The 27,324-nt window shown below is 41.9% G+C and overlaps 1 protein-coding gene across 1 annotated transcript; it reads left to right on the forward strand.

The window, feature by feature from the left end:
- Positions 1–986: 986 nt before the first annotated feature.
- Positions 987–27,324, forward strand: rspry1 (ring finger and SPRY domain containing 1). Its single transcript, XM_047347428.1, has 15 exons — positions 987–1,373; positions 2,594–3,195; positions 9,630–9,682; positions 12,501–12,613; positions 13,164–13,290; positions 13,520–13,578; positions 13,895–13,961; positions 15,809–15,940; positions 16,035–16,150; positions 16,578–16,721; positions 16,826–16,937; positions 17,150–17,252; positions 24,396–24,548; positions 25,287–25,391; positions 25,477–27,324. Exons 2-15 carry the CDS (start codon positions 2,804–2,806, stop codon positions 25,571–25,573), a joined length of 1,773 nt encoding a protein of 590 aa, XP_047203384.1. The 5' UTR covers positions 987–1,373; positions 2,594–2,803; the 3' UTR covers positions 25,574–27,324.

Here is a 27,324-nt window from a genome sequence, read left to right on the forward strand (position 1 = left end):
CCTAAGTCCCAGACCTTTTCCAAACAGCTGAGCCTTGGTGGAATGTTTCAGGATAATTCCTTTAACACATCACTTCATCAATGTACATCACACCATCTAAGCTGAACTCAAATTAAATCCCTTCTGCAATATTAAATGTGTTGGATGTGTTCATTTATTCAGCTTTTCCATCAACTCTAACTCGAACTTCATTTTACGTTAACATATAATTAAAGACTTTAAAAGACCTCAGTCTGGAAGATGGAGCTGGACGTTAGCTACACTGTGAGTCCTCCTTCCTCATTGGACAAGAATAACTTCAGATAGTAGCTACTGCTTTGTTGGTGTCAATTAGATAGATATATATGTGTTATATCTTTACATCCAACGTCTAATGAAAATTAGACATCAACATCAAATGTCTTTTTAGGATTTGTAAAATGCAGTCATTAATCCATTTAGGCTCATTTTTCAGATTAAAAGTGTCTTTATAAATAACCTTTAAGCAGGTACTAAACATACTTCCCATTAAGCTCACATTTTCTGAGTGAACATGCCAAGTTTAAAAAGTAGGATGTTGGATATGAAAGGAGAAGGACCAAGAACAGCTTTATAAATGAGGACAAGCCACTGGTTTGATCTTCACACTGACAATGTAGACCATCCAACCGATCAGAGATGACTGAAGGTGTTTTAGCTCTGGGAACTACATCTCCATGATCAAGATGTCCATAACTGGTTTAAAGGTAAGCACTAGCAGACTTTAGCTAGGCCAACTTCAACATGACTTGTCAGAGAAGCATTGCATTTAGAGCTTTTTCTCTTTTCTTATAGTGTTTTTTTAAATTGTATTTTAGATTAGCGAAACAAACGGAGAAAAACTATATGACATCAATAAGAACAAGACAGAGTCAATAGGCAACGTTAATAATTTTTGTTTATGAGGAGAAAAATGATTTTAGAAAGGAAAACTAGCCTCTGCGATCTTCAAGGGTGACAGCAGAAGTCCTCCTCCCTCAGCCTCGCCTCTACAGTCACAGCTGACGAAGAAGAAGAAGATAATGATGACCAACCTTTTAGCCGCCGACGCTACGCGGAACTTACCAAACAGCTAGCTTAGCTTGGTAGCCTGTCTGCTAGTGTGTTGTCCATGAAAGGGTTTATTATAACGGAGGTTATGGTGCTGCAGATCACAGCCAGGGCCTGTAAATGTATCACAGTCTTCCATGGAGTTTAGTTCTTGGCTTTACTTTGCTGTTGTTGCCTGACGAGAAAACCGGAGGTGTGTTTAGCTAGGCTAACAGTTAGCAGGTTAGCTCAGCACAGCGTAGCTACTTAGTGAAGTACTTTGTTCTGGACAGACAGCGTTGTGATGCGGTTCATATTACAGCTCCGTGAGTACGCTTTTTATTGTTACACCAGTGCACGTTGACATGATGACTTGAAGTTTGTTAAACTTGTTTTTTATGTGATAACGTTGGTGAGGGAGCTAGCTTGCTAGCCTATCTGAAAAGCTCTTGTTTGTCAACAAATCTTTAATGACCACGTTACTGATCAGCTGTCCCTTCTTCATATACATATATATGTTGATGGTAAACAAGAAACCCGGAGTCTTCTGTAAGGAAATCATGAATGACTGGAAGAAAGTCTCTAATTAATGTGAAATGGTTTCTCTATAAGTACATTACATGACTTGCATACCCAGAAGTTTAAGTATTACTTTCTAAATATGTTACTAGAGTTAATGTAGATTTTTTTAGGACATTAAAAATATTTAATGGAGTAAGCAGCTTGATACATTTTGAATAAAGTGCTTAAATTGGGATACCAGAACGGGGTATTGTCACCTGATGGATGTCATAAAAGTGTTTAAGGCTCTTCGTTCAATTATCATTCAGTTCATTCATAAGGAGCCAATTCACCACACGTATCATATCAATGCAAACAAATCCAGGTTATTTACAGATATGTAAATGATCAATTAGAAAGATTCAAATTTTAATTAACATACAATAAAGTGAAGTTATTGTGCCAATCGGTAAAATGTTTTCTGTCTAAAGAAGTGCAGTTGATTTTGAGTCGTTAACTTTGCAGCAATCCCTCATACTGAACATGTATGTCACGAAAGTGGAGAGGAAAACTCCCCTTAAACATGAAGAAACCTTCAGCAGAACCAGAACTAGGCTCAGTGTGAGCAGGTGTCTGCCACGACCCACTGGGTTTGAGAGAACAGAGCAGAGACCAAAAGACAAAGACAGAAGCACTGATCCAGGAGTACTTTCTTTGTTAATGAACAGTTAAGCATGGTAATAGCTCTTTCAGTGGCTCCATCAAGGAGAGAAACACAGCTGAACAGATTAACTCTGAGCCTGATGTACACAGTTAGTCACAGCAATAGTTCCTTCAGTAGCTTTGTCCATGAGAGAGACAACATGAAGTTATTGGCAGCAATAGCTCAGGCGATGGGTCCCTCCAGGAAGGTGTCGCAACTAACCTTTTGCAGTGAAATAACTGCTTTTGATATCTCTTCTCATCTCATGCAGGTACATTATGTTATGATCAAATGAATTTATGGAGTTTTACATTTTCTGGTTGGTTTTTGTTGTTTTTACAGCTATGCGAGTCCAGAAAAGGCACTTCACCTGAACCTGGGGCTGTCGAGGATGTTTGGAGCTTTTCTTGCTCCATCGTCTGTCCCAAGTCATCCATTTAACCAGCCATGTGTTGTTAATCCCAAACAAATCTCTTCTTGGCAACAGAATGATAATTGACCCCACCCAGCCCACAGAGACCAGAACCCTCAAAACAAAGTTATCTAAATGATATGATAGTAGCTGCCTGGATCACTTTCTGTGCCTGCAGGAACCTAGCACAGGTTCTGCTCCTCCTCTCCTCTTCAAACCCCCTGCCTCCATCCTGGGAGACCCTTGTCAGTGTGGTCTCCAGCCTTGGAACTATGGGCAACAGCTGTGTATGCAGAGAGGACAGCGACTTAGAGGACCACCATCAGGGATCATCATCAAGAACGACTCTAGCACAAGCCAGACGTGTGGATCACAGTACATCTGTTGACGCTGGAGACAGAAGCAGTCGACCAAGAGATCCGGTCCGGCCCCCACGCAGAGGTAGAGGGCCTCATGAACCTAGACGGAAGAAACAAAACGTTGATGGCCTGGTGCTGGACACACTGGCTGTCATCAGGACACTTGTAGACAAGTAAGTGTAGTACGCCATTACTGCAGTTGGAGAAGGAAAACACGGTGGAACCAGAGATGTTCTTTTCAGTGCATTTTGGTTGGTTTATGTTTTCATGCTTTTAAAACAGGTAGGCTGCCCTTTTGGAATGCTAACGTCACTTCTCTTGTGCTTCGTTATGGTAAACCTCTCTTTGTTTTTTTAAATGTCTTTGCAGGGTAAATATCCTCAGAAATCATAATATCTAATATCTTTGGAGCCTAAATCTGCTGACTGTCGTCTTTTGGTTTCTACAGAAGATGTAGGGTTTTGTTTGGAAATCAGTTGAAAACTAATTCCACCGTTTAATTGAACAACTCAGGTATTCATGGACCATAAAAACTTTAGAATGATATCTACACAATATATGCTACAAAATGTCTCGAGTCACAGTAAACAAGTTTGAGGTTAAAACCTCCAGTAGGTCAGATAGTTGAGAAACATGGTGGCAGCTGTGGTGTTTTTCTCTCTGGCTGTAATGATCTAGCTAAATGAGTGTTGCTTGTGTAGATAATGAGGCACTGTTCTTCCTTCGTCTCCTGTTTACGTGAACCGCTGTTGACTCTGAAGGCTTGACTCAGGTTTTTATCAGCTAGTCTAATCATCTAATCAAATGTTTCCTTGGCTCATGTTGGTCTTGTCATTAATCCCTAGCTGTGTGTGTGTGGTCTTCAGTGATCTGGGATTCATTTTCTGAATTCATTTGTTCAAAGTTTGTGTTTAACCTCACTTTGACTGGATAATACAGGGGTTGGACAATGAAACTAAAACACCTGTCATTTTAGTGTGGGAGGTTTCATGGCTAAATTTGACCAGCCTGGTAGCCAGTCTTCATTGATTGCACATTGCACTAGTAAGAGTAGAGAGTGAAGGTTCAATTACCAGGGTAAGAGCACAGTTTTGCTCAAAATATTGAAATGAACACAAGATTATGGGTGACATACCAGAGTTCAAAAGAGGACAAATTGTTGGTGCACGTCTTGCTGGCGCATCTGTGACCAAGACAGCAAGTCTTTGTGATGTATCAAGAGCCACGGTATCCAGGGTAATGTCAGCATGAGTCCACCTTTACTGTTTTCCCCACATCCAGGAGAGTTACGGTGTGTTGAAGCCCCAAAGAAGCGTACCACCCAGACTGTTGCATGCCCAGAGTGAAGCATGGGGGTGGATCAGTGATGGTTTGGGCTGCCATATCATGGCATTCCCTTGGCCCAATACTTGTGCTAGATGGGCGCGTCACTGCCAAGGACTACCGAACCATTCTTGAAGACCATGTGCATCCAATGGTTCAAACATTGTATCCTGAAGGTGGTGCCGTGTATCAGGATGACAATGCACCAATACACACAGCAAGACTGGTGAAAGATTGGTTTGATGAACATGAAAGTGAAGTTGAACATCTCCCATGGCCTGCACAGTCACCAGATCTAAATATTATTGAGCCACTTTGGGGTGTTTTGGAGGAGCGAGTCAGGAAACGTTTTCCTCCACCAGTATCACGTAGTGACCTGGCCACTATCCTGCAAGAAGAATGGCTTAAAATCCCTCTGACCACTGTGAAGGACTTGTATATGTCATTCCCAAGACGGTGTTTGAGTTTTTGGGTTTCTTTTGAGCCTTGGTTTTCCTCATTTCCCTGTTGTTTATGGCGCTGACAATGGCCGCCTCGGAGCTTCGCTCTCTCTTTGTATTTTGTGTGTTTTTATATTTTTCCAGCCACAGTTATGTGGTCTCATTCAGCAGAGGAACTTCTCAACATCAGAGAGTCCTCTCTTGGGATTTTTTCACCATCTTTCATCGATCCGAGGTTCACTGAGCTCCTGGCAAGTGGAGCTGAGGCACTCTGGGATACTGCGCAGGAAGCGTCGAAGGGGAAAGCGTGCTGGTAAAGCTCCGCAAAAGAGGACTACGAACACCACTGCCTTCAATCCATCTGGCAAATGTCTGCTCTCTAAACAACAAGATGGACGAGCTGCTTCTCCTCACCGGTAAAAACACGGACCTCCGTGAATCAGCGGTTCTCTGTTTCACCGAGACATGGCTGAGTGGAAACAACCCGGACCGAGCACTGCTGATGCCGGACTTCCAGCTGTTCAGAGCGTATCGCAGCGCGGAGCTATCGGGGAAGAAGAGAGGAGGTGGAATCTGCTTTTATATAAATGAAGGTTGGTGCAGAGACATAAAAGTGCTGGAGAAACATCTAGTCCTGATCTGGAGTCATTTTCCATAATCTGTAAACCGTTTTATTCACTGAGAGAGTTTTCCTCATTTATAATAATCGGCTCATATTTTCCACCTCATGGCTGCACTTCTGCTGCTGAAAAACATCTTGCTGAGATGATTACAGACGTGGAGAAAAAATACACGAACTCTTTCATCATAATACTGGGAGATTTTAACAGAGCAAACCTCTCCAATGAACTCCCCAAATACAGACAGCATATTAAGTGTCCCACCAGAGACAAAAACACACTGGACCATTGTTACACAGCTTTAAAGGACTCATATCATGCTGTTACCAGGGCTGCTCTGGGTTTTTCAGATCATTATCTAATCCACCTCATCCCAACCTACAGACAGAGACTAAGAGCTTCCAAACCCAAGGTTCACACTGTTAAGAAGTGGACTGAGGAATCAAAGCAGATGCTACAGGCCTGCTTTGAATGCACAGACTGGACTGTTTTTGAAACTTCAGCCACTGACTTAAACCAACTAACTGATGTGGTGACATCATACATCAGTTTCTGTGAGGACATGTGTGTGCAGACCAAGACCTTCTGCACCTTTGGGAACAACAAGCCATGGTTTACTCCACACCTCAGGAATCTGTGCAGGGAAAAGGAAGAAGCTCACAGCAGTGGAGATTGGGCGCGGTACAGGCAGGCCAGGAACAAACTAACAAAGGAGATCAAAGCAGCCAAGAGAAGCTACAGTGAGAAGCTTAAGAACAGCCTTTCTACTGGTGACACTTCAGCTGTATGGACTGGTCTGAGAAACCTGACTGCCTATAGGAGCCCCTCCACCCATCCTGAACAGAGTCGTCTCCTGGCCAACTGTCTGAATGGCTTCTACTGCAGACATGACAGGAAGCCATTCAGACCTCAAATCATCTCCTCTACATCCCATTCAGGAACAAGTTCTTCCCATAAAGTAACCAACCCCCTACCTTCAGATCCTCTACCTGCACTAAAGATCTCAGAGGAAGATGTAAATAAGCTCTTTCAGTGCATGAAAACAAAGAAAGCTGGAGGACCTGATAACATCTCCACATCATGCCTGAAAGCCTGCGCAAATCAACTCGCTCTGATCTTCACAAGGATCTTCAACAAATCACTGGAGAAATGTGAGGTCCCCTCCTGCCTCAAACGATCCACCATCATCCCGGTTCCCCAGAAACCCACCATCGTAGGATTAAATGACTACAGGCCTGTAGCCCTGACGTCTGTGGTCATGAAATCCTTTGAGCGGCTGGTGTTGAAGCACCTGAAAGACATCACAGGCCCCCTGCTGGACCTCCTGCAGTTTACTTACCGAGCAAACAGGTCGGCAGATGATGCTGTTAACTTAGGTCTACACTTCATCCTGCAACACCTCGACCACCCAGGGACGTACGCCAGGATCCTGTTTGTAGACTTCAGCTCGGCCTTCAACACCATCATACCAGACATCCTCCACCAGAAGCTCACCCAGCTCAACGTCCCAGCCTCCACCTGTCAGTGGATCATCAGTTTCCTGACGGACCGACAGCTGCAGGTGAGACTGGGGAGCATCTTCTCCCGATCCAGATCAATAAGTACTGGTGCCCCCCAGGGGTGTGTTCTATCTCCACTCCTCTTCTCTCTCTACACAAATGACTGCACCTCATCGGACTCGTCCATGAAACTCCTGAGGTTTGCAGACGACACCACTGTCATTGGACTGATCCAGGACGGTGATGAGTCTGCATACAGACAGCAGGTGGATCGGCTGGTCCACTGGTGCGGTCAGAACTACCTTGAACTCAACCCACTCAATACTGTGGAAATGATGGTGGACTTTCGGAGAACACCACCCCCATACACCACCCTCACCATCCTCAACAACACTGTATCGGCCGTGGACCACTTCAGGTTCTTAGGAACCACCATCTCTGAGGACCTGAGATGGTCTTCACACATAGACACTGTTTGAAAGAAGGTCCAGCAGAGACTGTACTTCCTGAGGAAACTCAAGAAGTTCAACCTTCCACCGGAGCTGTTGGTCATCTTCTCCACTGCCATCATTCAGTCTGTCCTGTCTTCATCCATCTCAGTGTGGTTTGGATCATCCACCAAACAGGACAGGTCCAGACTGCAACGAATAATCAGGACTGCAGAGAATAATCAGAGCTGACCTTCCCTCCATCCAGGACTTATACAGGTCAAGGGTCAGGAAAAGAGCTGCTAAAATCTCTGCAGACCCCACACACCCTGCACATAAACTGTTCAGAGTTTTACCTTCAGGTGGCGCTACAGAGCACTGTTCACTAAAACCAGCCGCCACAGAGACAGTTTCTTCCCCCAGGCTGTTTCTCTGATGAACATTTAATAGAGTACAGAACAACAGCATACAGATGTTGCAAATGTACCTTTTTATTATTATATATGTGTATATTGTACATTTGTTTATTCTGTAATACAAAAATAAAACCAAAGAGCAATGTGTACCGGTGTCAAATTCCTTGTTTGTATGAACGAACTTGGCAATAAAGCTGATTCTGATTCTGATTCTGATTCTGAATTGATGCTGTATTGGCTGCAAAAGGAGGCCCTACACCATATGAATAAATTATTGTGATCTAAAATCAGGTATTTCAGTTTCATTGTCCAACCCCTGTATATTTGCAGTACTAATGCACATTTAGAAAACTGCTCCTTTGCAATAAGGCAGTTCTGTGCACAATCAGAACCACACAGTATTGAAAGCCAATCCACAGCGCAGTATTGAAGCATGTGGTATTGCCATCACAATTGACTGCTTGGCTCTGATATCTGGTAGGTTATTATTTGGACTCAGTCAGTGTGATGATTCTGTATTTGTACTGTCGGACTGTCGTTGCTCTTTATGCTCTCACCTGATCCGTTTCTTTGTGGCTGAGATGCTAAAGATGTGATGTGGAAAATGTGGGTAGATCCTGATCCATATGGTCATGTCATCGTTCAGCAATATTCCTGTAACGTCATGTTTTCCCACATTCGTGCAGACCAAGCTGCCTTATTTTTACATTGTTATTGTGGAGGTGTACAGAGGTCTCTTTATGTCTGCTAGATTTATTAGTTTTGCTTCTGAACAAGGTTGTTGGTGATTGCTGTGGAGGTTATTATACTATATTATATGACTTCAGCTCTTCCCACATGTCACCCAAGACAGAGTTAGAAACTGCTGGTTGAAAGTTAAACCTAGAAATGTAACGATATGAGCTGTAAATCTGTCTGTCTTGTTCTTATTGCTGTCATATAGTTTTTCTCCGTTTGTTTCGCTAATCTAAAATAAAATAAAAAAAAACACTATAAGAAAAGAGAAAAAGCTCTAAATGCAATGCTTCTCTGACAAGTCATGTTGAAGTTGGCCTAGCTAAAGTCTGCTAGTGCTTACCTTTAAACCAGTTATGGACATCTTGATCATGGAGATGTAGTTCCCAGAGCTAAAACACCTTCAGTCATCTCTGATCGGTTGGATGGTCTACATTGTCAATGTGAAGATCAAACCATCTGAACAAGCGGTTTTCATTAAATGACTTGAATTAATTAGTTAAACATCTGAATGCAGCTAGATTCATTAATGAATTACTTGCTTATATCATTTCTCATTTCTTTGGGCTCATTTTAATTTTGACCTTTGATGTTTCAAAATGTGTAAAATTAGTTTGTGTTGTATTGTAGCGCTGTGTTTAGCTGCCATCCTGTTGCCCAGGACATCCCTGTAAACTAGAGCATATACTTCAGTGGGTCTCTCCTGGTTACATGAAGTATAAAGAACAGAATAATCCAATTAGTGTAGCGGTGTGCTGGCGGCTGGAGGAAACATGAGAATGAAGCAGTTTTCAGAGAGTCGTAGCAACATTAGCAGCCGTAACCGACGCGATTCTCTAACAACAGACCTGCCTTAGCCTCACTAGATGATACCGTCATGGATCATATTCAGCAGCAAAAACACATTAAGTGATTCATGTTATTATTTGTTCTGTTTAGTGAAACCACACATCTGGATCTGTATTAAGAACCATAGGACTATTCCCACTAATGCGTTCTGAGTGGTTTTACTTCAAAGTGCTGCCGTTTATAACACAAGCACACAGATAACAAATAATGTTTTTAGATTCAGGTAAAGTTAGCAGAATGTTTGCATCGTTCATAAGAAAATCCGTTATATTTGATATAATATCTTCTGTCTTTCAGTGACCAGGAGCCCCCTTATTCTATGATCACCCTGCATGAAATGGCAGAAACTGGTAAGAAAAACAGAAGCAGGTTCCTCCACAGTTGTTGAGTTTGTGTCTGCATAAATCACATCACCTTACGGCCTTGCTATGTTGATCCCGCCCACACTGAGATGGTACTCAACTGTAATGGAAAAGGAACAGAACCAAGTGGAGGAGAGTAGGCAATAAAAGAGGCATAAAAAGTGTCTGTGTCCGGGAACGGGACACAACCTTCCTGTATTTTGGAATCTTATTTTAATGTCATTGATTACTGACACTCGTTAAATGCACATGAATTTGGTTATTAAATCATTTCTGCTAAGTTGACTTCTGCACTAATCTTTAAATGGATGATCTTATCATTCAGTTTAGGTGTGTGTCTTATGCTCCTCTGTGTAGTTTGGAGTATTTTGTGTTCAGCAGCCTTTATGTTCCTGTGTTTGGTCCCAGTCTGATGGCTAGATGCTGTTTGCTTGTTAATTTACATTTACTGAACCTTGGAGTAAGCCAAACTGCAAGTCAGCGAGTTACTTTCAGATTGATGAGCTGCATTGTTACATTATTCATTAGCAGAGTGACTGGTTGGAAACAATTTCTTTCTGAGTTGTGTAATGAAGGGGAAATGCTTGATTTCTTGATCATTCTCCATCTGCAATTATGTTGCTCATTGTAATCAAGGAGGAACTAACAGCTTAGTTACAGCAGGAGAACAAGTATTTGACACGCTGCTGATTCTGCAGGTTTTCTCACCTCCAAAACTCATAGAAGTCTTTAATTTTTATCAGAGCTTCTCTTCAACTGTGAGACACAGAATCTAAAACAAACATCCAGAAAATCACATTGTGTGATTTCTAAGTAATTAATCAGCATTTTATTTCATGACATCAATATTTGATACATCAGAAAAACAAAACTTAATATTTGATACAGAAACCTTGGTTTCCAATTCCAGAAATCAGATGTTTCCTGTAGTTCTTGACCAGGTTTGCACTCACTGCAGCAGGCATTTTGGACCAGTCCTCCATACAGATCTTCTCCAGATCCTTCAGGTTTCAGGGCTGTCGCTGAGCAATACGGACTTTCAGCTCCTCCAAAGGTTTTCGTTTGGGTTCAGGTCTTGAGACCGGCTAGGCCACTCCAGGACCTTGAGATGCTTCTTATGGAGCCACTCCTTAGCTGCCCTGGCTGTGTCCTTCAGGTCGTTGTCATGCTGGAAGACCCAGCCATGGCCCATCTTCAATGGCCTTACTGAGGGAAGGAGGTTCTTGGCTAAGATCTCCTGATACATGGACCCATCCATCCTCCCCTCAGGACGGTGCAGTCCTCCTGTCCCCTTTGTCTCCAAAGAATGATGTTTCCACCTCCATGCTTCACGGTAGGGATGATGTTCTTGGGGTTGTCCTCATCCTTCTTCCTCCAAACACGGCGAGTGGAGTTTAGACCAAAAAGTTTGATTTTAGTTTCATCAGACCACATGACCTTCTCCCATTCCTCCTCTGGTCCTTTTCTCTTTCTCTCGGTGGAAGACAGACGCGTTTTCTCTCCCTTCCTTCCTGCTGATCCCTGCTTCTGCTTTTTGTCTGTATTTTTCTCAGAGCCTCGCTTTGAATATCCTCCAAACTTGTAAATTATGGATTTGATCAGCTGGTCTCTCAACGTAATGGATCAAATCTTTTCAATGGGAAGACAGGGTAAAGGAGACCCTCTTGTCCAGACGGGACGTTCTTCTCTGGAAACACAACGGATTCTTGGCCGCAGTTGAAGATTGTGTTCCTGACTACGATGTCGGTCGAGGACGTAGAAGATGTCTACATATTTGGACTTTTGATAACAGGATTCCTGCTTTTTAGAGTTGGTGGTTACCTGACTTATCGAGTGATTCGCAGAACGTGGGCGGCTGTTCAAAGCTTTCCAAAGCTGCCTGCGATGTTGGATGGAGTCTGTAGAGCGATCATTGATGCCCCACGAGGTGAGATCTTGCATGGAGCCCCAGACTGAGGGAGATTCAACGTCGTCTTGAACTTCTTCCATTTCTTATCATTGCTCCAACAGTTGTTGTCTTCTCACCAAGCTGCTCAGTTGTTTTCCTGTAGTCCATCCCAGCCTGGTGCTGGTCCACTATTTTATCCCTGATGTCCTCACACAGCTCTCTGGTCTTGGTCATGGTGGAGAGGTTGGAGATGGTTTGACTGATTGTGTGGACAGCTGTCTTTTATCCAGATAATGAGTTCAAACAGGTGGAGTTAATGCAGGTAATGAGTGGAGAACAGGAGGGCTTCTTAAAGAAGAACCAACAGGTCTAAGAGAACCGGGATTCTTACTGGTTGGTAGGGGATCAAATACTGATGTCATGAAATAAAATGCTGATTAATTACTTAGAAATCACACAATGTGATTTTCTGGATGTTTGTTTTAGATTCTGTGTCTCACAGTTGAAGAGAAGCTCTGATAAAAATTAAAGACTTCTATGAGTTTTGGAGGTGAGAAAACCTGCAGAATCAGCAGCGTGTCAAATACTTGTTCTCCTGCTGTATTAACATTTCTGGGAAAAGTTAGATAAGAGATTAGAAATTACAAAATGGTTCAGTGATTTTTATAAATGGAATCTTTTATTGTTATATTAAATAATGTTAAAATATTTGTAAGTATTGTAACCACCTGTGTTAACGAACTCATTTAAAACAGGTTATAAATGTAAAATCTGTATCAAACTGTTAGTTATTAAGTCAATGACTTCTGCAGCTAGACAGAGCTTGTTCTTTTCTTGTCCCCATATGCATGATATAACAGTATTTATAATTTGACAGATGAACTTAGTCAGATTAATCCTAATTCTGTTTTCTCTCAGATGATGGTTGGCTTGAGGTGGTCCAGTCTCTGATACGAGTAATCCCACTGGACGATCCGCTCGGTCCTGCAGTTATCACCCTTTTACTGGATGAGTGTCCACTTCCAACCAAGGTCTGACCCTTCATTTAGAAAACCATGGAATAATCTCAATCCTCCAGCTGTGTTTTAAACATCAACAATAATTGTTTTTACCAACCTGTTATTGTTCTGATATCAGGACTACAGAGTTTTACATTTTTTCCTTGTCATTTTGAAATGATGTGTGTGTTATTGTGAACTCATAATATGCTACATCATGCTATCATAGTATGGAGAGATACCACCACTCTGTTGTTTTAAATACCAGAGAAGGTGTCTTCTTCCTGAGTCTTGCATTTTTCTAACTTCTTCACCTTTTCCTTCCTCCTTTTCTTTTTCCTGTGTGGTAAGTTAGACCTCCTCCATTCCTTACCAAAGCAACATTAGGACCTGGCATGTAACTAAACAAATTAAGCATCGATTTGATTCCCTTTCACTGCTGATTCTCTAACCATTTGTGTTTCATTCTGCTGGAATAATGAATCTGGGGTTTTTTCAATCATTTCTGCTAGAATATTTTGAGTCATAATAATGTTTGCAACAGTCTCACAGGGCCTTTAACTTGTGTATATTTCTTTTCCAGGATGCTCTTCAGAAGCTGTCTGATATGTTGAGTCTGAGTGCTGCTGTTGCCCAACAGGATGCTCTTAACCCTGCTAAACACAGAAACACAACAGCTGTACTGGGATGCCTGGCAGAGAAACTGGCAGGTACTGTCAACATTGGCCCGTTTGTAGCCAGATGTGCAGTTTGTTAGTGCTCTTCTGTCATGCTGCAATCTTATGATTGAGGAGTAGTTCCATTTGAATTCAGTGAAACATCAGTTGCTAAACACTGACATTTAACCTTCTCCTTACATTGTATTAGTAACACTTTATTGTTGAACTTTTATTTTTTCAGTTGCCATAGGTTTTTCTGTCGTTTAACTTTATTTTTTAGGACCAGCCAGTATTGGATTGTTGAGTCCTGGAACCCTAGGGTACCTTCTAGAGAGCCTGGTAAGCATTCGCTGTTACATATGATTTATTACATGTGTCACAATGTTTGATTGGGTAAGATCCTGTCTCTGTGAGCACATGCATCTTTAAAGCTTTAATATGTTGGGTAATCTTGTGGGACCAATTAGGATGTCAGTCCTTATAATGTTGTGTAAAAGCTGCACAGACTGTTGTCCTGATTGGAGCTTTGCTCTTTTCTTTTCTTTTCTTTTCCCCGCCATGAATCTTTGTCACATTTATTGTTTACAGGCTTAAATGAGACATTCTGTCAGATTGAACATTATTTAGTTAATACATATTTTTTGTCTTCATTTAGAGCTCTGACTCCCACCCTACTGTCATGTTGTTTGCTCTCATCGCCCTGGAGAAGTTCTCTCAGACAAGTAGGTTTGCTGCCTGAATAGCTGACTTTATTAGTTAATAACATTTATAATTCCAGTAGGTAAATAATACTGAAGATACCCTCATAAAAGCAGTTAACACATGCTTCCATGCTTGATTTCATCCTAAAATGTGCTGAGGTGAAACTATACTGTGGTTTTCCATCAGGTTTATAGATTTTTAAAGTTTTAAAGATTTTTTAAACCATTCTCTTCATGGAATTTAACATCTCACAACTTCCAACTCAAACATACATTTTATCAAATATATACATATTCCCCCTTACTTTTTATAAATATTTTATATATTTTTTTAAACCTACACACCCAAACACCATAAAACCTCACAAATACTAAGTGCACAAATCCCCCACATTTTCCATGGTGTCTCCCGGAACCTATAAATGGTGTCTGGACCCCCGGGGAAGTATTTGTCCAAACACCCTGGAGAGGACACAGAAAAGACAGGTGAGTCACTTCCTTAGCTTCACTGACACTTTTAAACAGACTTTACACAAACATTTGCTCAAGTTTCACAACAGTAGACCTTATGTGCTCTGACTAACAATTCTCCTTTCACAGACACCCACGCCACTTCTTAATGAGGAGCAGCTGTGCAGAGCCTGGAACAAAAGGCTACATGCTCATCACTAAAATACTCAATAAATATTCAATAAAAAGTTAAACTTGTGTGCAAATGATTATGTGTAAATCCATGCCTAAAGTGCAGTGCTAAATGAAGTGTTTGTTAAAGTGCTAGATAAAGTGCTTTTAATAAAGTGCAAAGGTGCTCTTAAAGTGCTATGAATTACTTAAATAGAGATAGTCCACGTAATGAATACCTCTTCATTACACAGACACAGCAGTTTCTCCTATTCTTTCATTTTTTGATAGCAAGAAGAGATTTTGTCCTAACCAGTTTCTGCAGGTCATCTTCAACGTGCTGCTCCAACATGGGGTAACTGGATTATACAGCTGCTATAATGATCCTACATCGCACCACCTAAAACAACCATTTAGTCTTTAGGTTCTTTTGTTATTAGACATACAAGTTTTGTCTTTGAAGACATTCCTGACATGTTTCGACATAGACTTTTGTCTCTGAAAGAACCTAATGATTATATTGTGTACAGACACAATAAACTGTGTTGGAATAAAACAACCATAACTTTATAATTAGATTCAAAACATAAATCTAACTGGACACACAAAGCTACAGTGTTTCTGTTTTCCTGCAGTGCAGTTTGCTTTAGTGCTAGGCTAACATTAGCATGTTTGATCTATTTTGATATGACATGTTATTAAGATCATATTGCCCTACAAAATGGCTGCAAGGTTCAGCAGATTACTAACAGAAAGTGGAGGGGAGCTGCCTCAGCATCATGAGATCTGATGGATACTGATCAGTTTCTTTTTACACTTTGTTCTCTCAAAACCCAGCAGCACAACATTTCAGCATATTATCAACAAAACAAGCAAACAAACTAAGAAAAACATATTTTCTGTTGATGGTAATGAAGAAGTCCCAACTCCTCCATTAATCTCACTGTGCAATGTAGAATTTGTTGTACTGTGTCATTTTCAGTACATGGTAAGAATGTGAAGAAGAACCTTTGACAAACTTTTTCCAAAATAATCAGAATTTTGAACATGTTTTGGTTTTATTTGTTCCTGCACATTTATTTTTCTATGGAAAAAAATTAGCTGTGAGAAGAAGTTTGACTAAAAAACTTGTATTTCCAGTCCTCCTGGTTAGACCTGTTCCAAAATATAATAGTGTTACGAGTTGTGGCATTTTAATTTAATTTGTTTCATCTTCCCAACTCACACCTGAGTCTTCTTGTTTTCAGGTGAGAACAAACTGACTGTATCCGAGTCTTCTATCAGCAATCGACTTGCTGTCCTGGAGTCGTGGGCAGACCATCCGGACCACCTGAAGAGGCAGGTCGGCTTCTGTTCACAGTGGAGTCTTGACAACTTGTGTGAGTAAACCTCTTGAAGTCTGTTGCAGTCTGGACTTGGACTGGTGAAGTACGATACCAGACTGATGATATATTTTTTATTTCTTCTGTCTAGTCCTAAAAGAGGGTCGTCAGTTTACTTACGAAAAAGTCAACCTAACCAATATCAATGCCATGCTGAACAGCAATGATGTCAGCGAATACCTCAAGATTTCGCCTACTGGATTAGAGGTTAGTCTCTGTGTTCATTAGTGCGGCACAATATTAGGAATATATGATATTGTGATTTCTAGATACCACAATGACAATAATGACTTTTACTAATCCACATTTCCCTTATCATAATGTCCTGACCTCTCCCTGAGCTTTAGGATGTTGTTAAGATCTAAATCAGCCATGGAAGTGCATATTATTACCAAAGGGAAATTTATGCAGGTCTTCTGGAATATTATATCCTACCAAACATCAGATCTAAGCCGTACTTTGCGACTGCAGTATTGCACATACTGATATTGCAGCCACAATTATGATCATATATTGTGCAGCTGGACAGTTGCAGTGTTTAGCTGTAACATCTTTGATTTAATTTCAAGGTTTTTCTTCTAAGAACATAAATGAGAAGTTCACTCATTTTTGGTCATCGGTTGATCTTCTGCAGGCACGATGCGACGCCTCATCATTTGAGAGTGTGCGTTGTACGTTTTGTGTGGATTCAGGTGTTTGGTACTACGAGGTGACTGTCATCACATCAGGGGTGATGCAGATTGGATGGGCCACCAAAGACAGCAAGTTCCTAAACCATGTAATAATATGGATTTTAAATAAGTTTTTCCACCAAGTTCTGTTGTTTTTTTGTTCTTGTTACATGCATTTGTCTTAAGCATTTTTTTATATTTCTCACCACAGGAGGGTTATGGGATTGGAGATGATGAATATTCATGTGCGTATGATGGCTGCAGGCAGCTCATCTGGTACAATGCTCGAAGTAAACCTCATTCTCATCCCTGCTGGAAGGAAGGTATGCATCAAATGTTTAATTTATTTATTTTTCTTCTAAACTCAGATCTGATTAATGATTAACATGAAAATGTGAAAATGCCTGTTACAGAAATTAATATGAGGGGAGAATATTACACATTCAGCCACTGACTTTGGTTGTTCACTGAGTAAAAACACCAAAATCATGCTAAGGCCATGTTCTGATCTGCATGTTTCCTGTGTTCTATGTAGGAGATGCCATCGGCTTCTTGTTGGATCTTAATAAAAAGCAGATGATCTTCTATCTTAACGGACATCAGCTGCCGCCAGAGAAACAAGTCTTCTCCTCAGCCACGTAGGTTCTCGGGGCCTCTTATCTTTCTCTCACACAGTACATTGTCTATTTGCAACATGCAATCAGGAAGTAACACTATGAACATCAATATGTGACGAGGTAGAAATGAAGTTATTGCCCTCTGCTGATGGTTCTGTGATAATGAAAAAATTAAAATGGAATTCTTTAAAAGTTGTTCTAGCATTGTCTGATAAAGATCTACTATAATCCAATTTTCTTTCAGAGGCAGAATATGTTAAATTAAACCCAAAGGATCAGACAGAATAGTGTTATGTAGAAATTTGTTTTTTTGTTCACACTCATTGCTATATGTTATCACAAGGTCCAGACTATTAGGACAGGATCGGGTAGGTCTGTGGTTGTTTTGAGCAAAGCCAGTTGAATAAAATATACCATTGCAGACTACATTTATGCTACTATTGTCCATGTTAACATGAATGTTAAAATTCAGCACTATGATGACCTTATCAGTATTTAACACTAAATTAGACAAGAACTGAATTGAGAGTAGGGGTGGACAGTCTAATACAACAAACCAAAGCGATTTTAGTGCTTTGCAATTTGGATGAGAAAATCTAAGTGTTTCAAAAGAATGGTAGCTGTTAATTGTCCTTGGAACAATTAGTAAATCTGACTGAAATACGGTTGCTTCTCCTGCTCCTGTGGCAAAATACATCAAACTGATTTTCACAAATTAAGTTAATAGCTAACGAGAGAGATGTTATGTTCAATTAACCACATTTAATAGTTTTCTGGTGGTGTTTTTCTGTTCAGTTGAAGGTAAACTTATTTTTATGAGGTTTTCATTATCACTCATTTAATTTTGTTTTTAATCTGTTTAATTTGGGCCATTGGTAAAACAATGCAGTGATGGGTGGGTAACAGCACAGAAGCTGCAGAGAGGTGCAGTTATCTTCCTTCAGAGCATACCAACTGTAAGCCTTTATTTGGCGGTAAAGGAGCATGGCACGGTGAACTGCGTCACCTCCTTTTTTCACCGTTGCGCTCTTTAGTGTGACATCTCTGACTTATTCTAACACATAAGCATGTTAAAAGATATTTTCTATTGCTGCACTAAACGTTTGGGGACACTCCGTCTTTCACACGGTTTTTCTAGTAGTGGTAAGGGGTTGCTAGCTTAGCGTTAGCTTTAGCTCCACCATGGCTACCCAAACTGTTGTTCCTCTGTCTCTCACGAAGTCTCCTCGTCTCTCCTGCTCTCTGTGTCAGATGTTCAGTTACTCCTCTGCCTCCTTTAGTGATAATGGTACATGTAATAAATGTAGCATTTTTGTAGCTTTGGAGGTACGGGTGTCAGAATTGGAGGCCCTGCTCCGCGCTGTTAAAAAACCAGCAAAAATCCGAGGCCCCTTAGCAATCCAAGTTGCAAATCACTTAAATTACTTTGGTTTGTTGTTTTGTACCGTCCACCAGGCCCTTATTTTGAATTTTTAGATCAGTTTTTAGACCTTTTATCTAATTTAGTGTTAAATACAGATAAGAGACACGCTCATGAGGACTAAACAAACGCGGCATGTGACGTCGCCCGGTACGGTGGAGCCGGGGTCCCACCCTGGAGCCAGGCCTGGGGTCGGGACCCGTCAGAGAGTGCGTGGTGGCTGGGTTGCTCCTCGCGGGACCCGGCCTGGCCAAGCCCGAAGGAGAGACGCGAGGCCATCCCCCAGTGGACCCACCACCTGCAGGGGGAACCGTGAGAGACTGGTGCAAAGAGGATTGGGTGGCAGATGAAGGTGGAGACCTGGCGGCCCGATCCCCGGATGCTTAGGCTGGCTGTAGGGACATGGAATGTCACTTCACTGGGGGGGAAGGAGCTTGAGCTTGTGCGGGAGGTTGAGAGATATCGGCTAGAAATTGTCGGACTCACCTCCACGCACAGCATGGACTCTGGAACCCATCTCCTCGAGAGGGACTAGACTCTCTTCTCTTCTCTGGAGTGGCCCACGGAGAGAGGCTCTGGGCTGGGATGGGTTTGCTTGTTGCCCCTCAGCTCAGCCATGTTGGGGTTTACCCCAGTGGATGAGAGGGTCACATCCCTGCACCTTCGGGTCAGGGACAGATCTCTGACTGTCGTCTCGGCCTACGGGCCGAGTGGTAGTGCAGAGTACCCGGCCCTCTTGGCGTCCCTGTTGGGGGTGCTGGATAGTGCCCATCCTGGGGACTCCATTAATCTGCTGGGGGACTTCAGCGCCCACGTGGGAAACGACAGTGACAGCTGGAGAGGCGTGATCGGGAGGAATGGCCTCCCCGTGGTTGGCTTGTGGGACTCCTGAGGCGGCTGACGGGTACCGTGAGGCCAAGCGTGCTGCGGCCCGGGCTGTGGCAGAGGCAAAAACCTGGGCCTGGGAGGAGTTTGGTGAGGCCATGGAGAAGGACTACCGGTTGGCCTCGAAGCAATTCTGGCAAACCGTCCTGCGCCTCAGGAGGGGGAAGCAGTGCTTCGCCAACACTGTTTATAGTGGGGGTGGGAGGCTGCTGACCTCGCTGAGGACATTATCGGATGGTGGAAGGAGTACTTTGAGGATCTCCTCAATCCCGCCATCACGCATTCCCTGGTGGAAACAGAGGCTGGCCACTTGGGGTTGGACTCTTTCATCACCCAGGCTGAAGTCATCGAGGTGGTTAAAAAGCTCCACTTCATAAGAAGGGTGACCGGAGGGTGTGTTCCAACTACAGGGGGATCACACTCCTCAGTCTCCCTGGTAAGGCCTACGCCAGGGTATTGAAGAGGAGAGTCCGGCTGATAGTCGAACCTCGGCTTCAGGAGGAGCAGTGTGGAACACTGGTCCAGCTCTATACCCTCTACAGGGTACTCGAGGGTTCATGGGAGTTTGCCCAACCAGTCCAAGTGTTTTGTGGACCTGGAGAAAGTATTCGACTGTGTCCCTTGTGGTTCCCTGTGGGGGGTGCTCCAGGAGTATGGAGTCGGGGGCCATTTATTAGGGACCATCCGGTCTCTGTACAAGCGGAACAGGAGTTTGGTTCGCCGGCACTAAGTCTGACCTGTTCCCGGTGGATGTTGGACACCGGCAGGGCTGCCCCTTGTCACCGGTCCTGTTCATCACTTTTATGGACAAGATTTCTAGGCGCAGCCAAGGGCCGGAGGGGGTCTGGTTTGGGGACCAATGGATTTCGTCTCTTCTTTTTGCAGATGAGGTGGTCCTGCTGGCCCCCTCTAGCCAAGACCTACAGCATGCGCTGGGGCGGTTCGCAGCCGAGTGTGAAGAGGCTGGGATGAAGATCAGCTCCTCCAAGTCCAAGGCCATGGTTCTCGACCAGAAAAGGGTGGCTTGTCCTCTTCAGGTTGGAGGGGAGTTCCTGCCTCAAGTGGAGGAGTTCAAGTATCTTGGGGTCTTGTTCACGAGTGAGGGGAGAATGAAGCGGGAGATCGACAGACTGATCGGTGCGGCTGCCGCGGTAATGGAGGCACCGTGCCGGTCCATTGTGGTGAAAAGCAAAGCTCTCGCTTTACTGGTCGGTCTACGTTCCTACCCTCACCTATGGCCATGAACTTTGGGTCATGACCGAAAGAACGAGATGCCGGATACAAGCGGCTGAAATGAGCTTCCTCCGAAGGGTGGCCGGACACTCCCTTAGAGATAGGGTGAGGAGCTCGGCCATCCGGGAGGGGCTCGGAGTAGAGCCGCTGCTTCTCCACATTGAGAGGAGCCAGTTGAGGTGGCTCGGGCATCTATACCGGATGCCTCCTGGACGCCTTCCTGGGAGGTGTTCCAGGCACATCCCACCGGGAGGAGGCCCAGGGGATGGCCCAGGACAAGCTGGAGGGACTATGTCTCTCGGCTGGCCTTGGAACGCCTTGGACTCCACCCGGAGGAGCTGGAGGAGGTGTCTGGGGAGAGGGACGTCTGGGCGTCTCTGTTGAGTCTGCTGCCCCTGTGACCCGGTCCCGGATAAAGCGGAAGACAACGAGTACGAGTACAGATATGGTTATTATAGTGGGGGATTTTAACATTCATGTTGACACTTAAATGATAGCCTCAATACAGCCTTTAATGCTTTGTTAGACTCAAACGGCTTTGCTCAAAACATCCTCAAACCTAGCCATCTTTGTCTTCATTCTCTGGACCTTGTGCTAACATAATGGATTAAGTGTAAAGAAATAATAATATTTCCTCATAACCATGTTGTGTCTGACCAGTTTTTAATAACCTTTTGACTTTAATTAATTAGTACTCCACACTTGTAAGAAAATTTCATTACACTAGATTTTTATCAGACAATGTTGTAACAACCTTTAAAGAATCTGTTCCATTTTTAATGTCCTTATTATCACAGAAAAACACAGTGGAGGGCAATAATTTTGTTTGTTCAAATTCAGAGCTGCATACTTTAAAGCACAATGTTAGAAAATTGGAGAGAAAATGGCGCTCTACACACGTAGAGGATTCCTACTTAATCTGGAAAAATAGCCTACTGTTGTATAAAAAGACACTTCACCAAGCTAGAACAGTTTATTTCTCATCATTAATAGAAGAGAACAAGAATAATCCTAGGTTTCTCTTTAGTACAGTTGCTAAACTTACACAGAGTCATAGCTCTGTTGAGCCATCCATTCCCTTAGCTCTTAGCAGCCATGACTTTATGGGATTCTTCTTAAATAAAATTGATTCTATTAAAAAGAAAATCTTTGACATACTCCTGAAGATGATTACTTCATCCTCAGCAAGTGAGACAACATTGGAAATAACTGCAGAACCTGATCTGTGTTTGGACTGTTCTGATCCTGTGGAGCTTCCTGAGTTACCAGAAATATTAGCTTCATCTAAACCTTCAACTTGTATGTTAGACCCAATCCCAACCAAATTATTTAAGGAAGTGTTCCCTCTGATTACCAGCCCCATTTTAGATATGATTAATCTATCTTTAGTAAATGGATCAGAACCACAGGCTTTTAAGTTAGCTGTAATTAAACCTTTACTTAAGAAACCTTCGCTTGATCGAGATGACTTGAAAAATTACAGACCTATATCCAATCTTCCATTCTTATCTAAAATTCTTGAGAAAATAGTTGTTAATCAAATGTGTGAACATTTATACAGTAATGACCTGTTTGAAGAGTTTCAGTCAGGTTTCAGAGCTCATCATAGCACTGAAACAGCTCTGCTGAAAGTCACTAATGATATTCTTATGGCCTCAGATAATGGACTTGAGTCTGTTCTGGTTCTGTTAGATCTCAGTGCTGCATTTGATCCAGTCGATCATAATATTCTCTTAGAAAGGCTGGAATATGCTGTAGGGATCAGGGGAACAGCGCTAGGCTGGTTTAAATCTTATCTGTCTGACAGATTCCAGTTTGTTCATGTAAATGATAAATCATCTTTAAACTCCAGGGTTAATTGTGGAGTACCACAGGGTTCAGTACTTGGGCCAATTCTCTTTACTTTATATATGCTTCCAATAGGTCAAATTATCAGGCAGCATAGGATAACTTTTCATTGTTACGCTGATGATACTCAGCTTTACTTATCCATAAATCCTGATGAACCCAACCAGTTAGATAGACTACAAGCATGTCTTGAAGATATAAAAACTTGGATGACTTTACATTATCTGCTTCTAAATTCAGACAAGACAGAAATTGTCATCTTTGGACCGGAGTCTTTAAAAAAGAAACTGCTTAGTCAATCACTTAACCTGGATGGCATTAAATTGACCTCTGATAATAAAGTAAAAAACCTTGGTGTTAACTTTGACTAGGACATGTCATTTAAATCCCATATTAAACAGGTTTCTAGGATTTCCTTCTTTCACCTCCGGAACATTGCCAAAATTAGAAATATCCTGTCCAGGAGTGACGCTGAAAAACTAGTCCATGCATTTGTTACTTCAAGGCTGGACTATTGTAATTCTTTACTATCAGGATGTCCACAAAATGCAGTTAAAAGCCTTCAGCTGATTCAAAATGCTGCATCAAGAGTTCTGATGAAAATTAAAAAGAGAGATCATATTTCTCCTATTTTAGCTTCCCTTCATTGGCTCCCTGTTAAATCCAGAATAGAATTTAAAATTCTCCTCCTCACATATAAAGCCCTTAATGATCTAGCTCCATCATACATCAGAGATCTGATTGGTCCATATGTTCCTAACAGAGCACTTTGTTCTCAGACTGCAGGTTTACTGGTGGTTCCTAGAGTCTCTAGAAGTAGAATGGGAGGCAGATCCTTTAGTTATCAGGCTCCTCTCCTGTGGAACCAGCTCCCAGTTTTAGTCCGTGAGGCAGACACCCTGTCTACTTTTAAGGCTAGGCTTCAAACTTTCCTTTTTGATAACGCTTATAGTTAGAGTGGCTTAGGTTATCCTGAGTTATCTCTGTATCTCTGGCCGGAGGTTTCTTCCTGTTAAAAGGGAGTTTTTCCTCTCCACTGTTGCTACATGCATGCTCAGTATGAGGGATTGCTGCAAAGTCAACACCAGTGACTGTCCACTGTCTCTACATGTTCATCCAGGAGGAGTGAATGCTGCAAGTCACTGACTGGATGCAATCTGCTGGGTTTCCTTAGATAGAAAAACTTTTTATCCAATTTGAATAAATAACTGAATCTGACTGAACTGTTCGATAGTTAGGATCGATTGGAATGTATGAACCTGACTTGAAATCTGGATGATTGAATTGACTTTGTAAAGTGCCCCCGGACATGTGCTGTGAATTGGCGCTATATTAATAAAACTGAATTCAATTCAATTGAAATACATTGTTGATGTTATGGTGATCTTATACATATTAATGTTGGCTTGTTATAAATGTTTATTACAGCATCAATGCTATACTGCAACATGTGGTTGAGCAAGCATTTATGTTTAATTTGAAACATAGTTTATTCTGCTCTCACTGTGTCTACAGCTTTTTCCCTTTCATTACTGTTTTCCTGTTAAAGTGTAGAAATGTTCAGGGAGGGCAGAATTACATCGTTAACTGTGTTAATACCATTTTGTAATTCTATTTCTGTATTTTGTCAAGCAGTTATTCTTCTGAGAGACACATTACTAATAGTGACATTAATTGGTCTTCTTTATCATAGATGTGATGATTCACTTCCTGTTTCTTTCCCTTTTCTTCATCCAATCCATATTTTTTGGACTGAAATTCTTCGGCATTCCTCCCAGGTCTGGTTTCTTTGCAGCAGCTAGCTTCATGTCATACCAGCAGTGCGAGTTTAACTTTGGAGCTAAACCTTTCCGTCACCCGCCGTCTGTCAAGTTCAGCACCTTCAACGACTTTGCCTCTCTGAAACCCAGCGAAAAGATCATCTTGCCAAGGTAGGAAATATGTTCTTCCAGCAGGACAACCACCCTTAACATACAGCCAGAGGTACAATGGAAGGTTTAGATTAAAGCATATTCATTGGTTAGACTGGCCTAGTCAAAGTCCAGATCTAAATTAAATAGGGAAACTGTGAAAAGAAACTGTTCACAGATCTTCTCCATCCACTCTGAGCTTGAGATGTTTACAAAGAAGAATGAGTAATACTGTCAGTCCTGCAGCCAAAGGTGGTTTTACAATAGACTGACCCAGGGGCTGAAGACAAGTGCACACCTCACTTTTCAGATTTCTCGTAGTGAAAATGTTTTTAAGTATCATCAATCATTTTTATTCCAGTTTATAATGATGCTTTACTTACTTTTTTTACCACATAAGGTGTAAATATTTTTGCAAGGTCCCATGAAATCATTAAACGGGAGCATTTTTAATGAAAACATTTCTTCAGCTTACATACAGCATATTCACACAGCTGCACATGTTCGTAACACTGCCTCCATGTTCAAAGTGACATGTTGCCTTCATGAGAACCTGTTGCAGGTAAAGTATTAATCTTCAGGTTGCACCTTCTGTACCTGCTGAGCCACACAGGAAGTACAGGTCATCATAATTAAGTGGGGTTATTTATGCCCCAGAATTGAATAAATATCTGTTTTAATTTGCAAAACCTGTTGGCCTGCAGTGTTGCCATGGAAACAACATGTTTGTCATGGAAATTTTTTTTTTCTTTTTTCCAGACACCGGCGTCTGGCCTTACTGAAGCAGGTTAGCATCCGAGACAACTGCTGCACGCTGTGTTGTGACGTCATGGCTGACACAGAACTGCGGCCTTGTGGACATGGGTATGTATGCAGCCCAACAACGTAGACCTCAGTAGATCCTATTATTAAAAATGATGTTACAATCTTTGTGGTCTTTTTCTCTCAGGGGTATGTGTATGGAGTGTGCCTTACAGTTAGAGACGTGTCCACTATGTCGCCAAGAAATCCAGACACGGGTCAGACTCATTGCACATGTCTCCTGACAAACTTGCCTCCTGCAAAGAGAAAATATTTTCAAAGCCTACAATCTCCTCCACTTTCATGCCTCCTAAGGCGCCGCGGTGTTTTAATGATGGCAGAACTGTAAGTCTTGGTCATTAAAGGCAGTGGTGGAGGGGACATTAGAAGAAAGAAAGAAGACGTGGAAATCAAACCACAGCTGGATTCCAGGGAGGTCCTCCTTGATTTCCTGAATCTATTCCTGGTATTCATCAGAGGCTGAAACAAGAGTCTGCAGCTTTCTCCCCACATTCACTTTTTCCAGACAAAAAGTGCGAATGCACGGAGCAGAGACGATTTAACCGAATTACATTAAGAACCAACTTCTCTTTTATGTAAACTTATCCAAACGTAGTCCTTGAGACCCCAGTTGCTGCTCTTGGACTCCAGATAGGCTACTTCTATTTAATCCCATCAGCATCTTGCACGTGTCTGCAATTTTGAGGGCTGGTCAGCAGAAAAGATGGCAGCCTGTAGTACAATATAAAATCAAAGGTACAAATAAATCCATCAATATGCTAATTATGAATTACTGTAAAGGTAGCATTTCCTTCTTTCTCCAGCTCCTATTCTTTGACATCATCTATCTTTATTGGTCAATGGCCCAAAAACACACGTTGTTTGGCTTAATATTAGAGTTTTCCTTTGATGAATTGTAATTCAAATTCAGTTTAATAAACTGTATAAAATCAGTTATTATGAAAAGTTATTGAAAAAATAATTCCTGTCATACGTACTGCTTGTTCGAACTTTTCATGCTTCTTGTGTTTGGTTGTCTCGGTTCAGACCGTCCACCGTCTCATCCAAACAGGAATTAAAATAGACCTTTTTTCTGTAGAACCTACCAAGCTGTTCAGCTCAGCTTCCACTGAGATGAAATAATATCTGAAAAACTGTTGATTGAGCTGCTCTGTGAGGATCGCCCCATAACTATCTGTCTTAAGTCTTGTTTGTGATGAATAACGTTTGTGTGTTAATATGGCTGTTTGCCATCTTCAAGATGTGGTAAAACTTCCCACCATAAATACATTTCATTATTAATGTCGCTTTATAGGTTGAACTGCAAGCTGCTTGAAGCAAATAATGAAATGTTGGAGTTGTTTTCCCCCCTTTCAACCTTCCAGGGCCCTCCTGGTACATGTCATTGGAGATCTAATTAAACCAACACTGTGGCTATCATAGGAAATCCACAGCCCTTGTTAGGGTTTTTTGTTTTGCCTTCAGAAGTCCAGAAGTTAATTTCTGTTACATTTGTCCCTCTATGTGCTCTGAACATGTCAGTTAACAGTTTGTCCTCCTTTCCATTCTGTCCATCTTTTTCTTTACTTGACGCCTCTCTGGGTTTACTGAACTGTTGAAGAAACGGGTCACTAACTTATTGGACAACAGAATGTCATTCAGGAAAACAGCATTTCAAATCATAATCCTAAATCATTTAAATCGTTAAACAAAATCCTGCAGAGGCCAGAAACTATGAAAAGAATTGATAAAGTCATGGAAGAAGAGAGTGAAATGAATCGACATTTGTATTTCCTGGAGCACCTTACAAGTGGATGTGAGAGAGAAGCTCTCTGTGGTTGAAAACAAAGTTCAGAATTGATGTAAAGATTGATTTGTGACTTGTATTTAAAACATTTATAAAGGAATTATGATCCAGAGTTCCCAAAGATGTGATTTATTAAGAGATTGTTGTTTCTTGATTTGTGATATTTGTAATAAATGTATGTTAATGTGA

The sequence above is a fragment of the Girardinichthys multiradiatus genome, chromosome 2 (assembly GCF_021462225.1).
Source record: "Girardinichthys multiradiatus isolate DD_20200921_A chromosome 2, DD_fGirMul_XY1, whole genome shotgun sequence".
NCBI classification, from domain to species: Eukaryota; Metazoa; Chordata; class Actinopteri; order Cyprinodontiformes; family Goodeidae; genus Girardinichthys; species Girardinichthys multiradiatus.

Excerpts from the sequence above, each read along its gene's own strand:
- rspry1 (XM_047347428.1), top strand. The coding sequence starts at position 2,804 with ATGATAGTAGCTGCCTGGATCACTTTCTGTGCCTGCAGGAACCTAGCA. Across the intron at positions 13,579-13,894 it reads GGTACCTTCTAGAGAGCCTG|AGCTCTGACTCCCACCCTAC; the intron begins GTAAGCATTCGC and ends GTCTTCATTTAG. Across the intron at positions 25,392-25,476 it reads CTGCGGCCTTGTGGACATGG|GGGTATGTGTATGGAGTGTG; the intron begins GTATGTATGCAG and ends TTTTTCTCTCAG.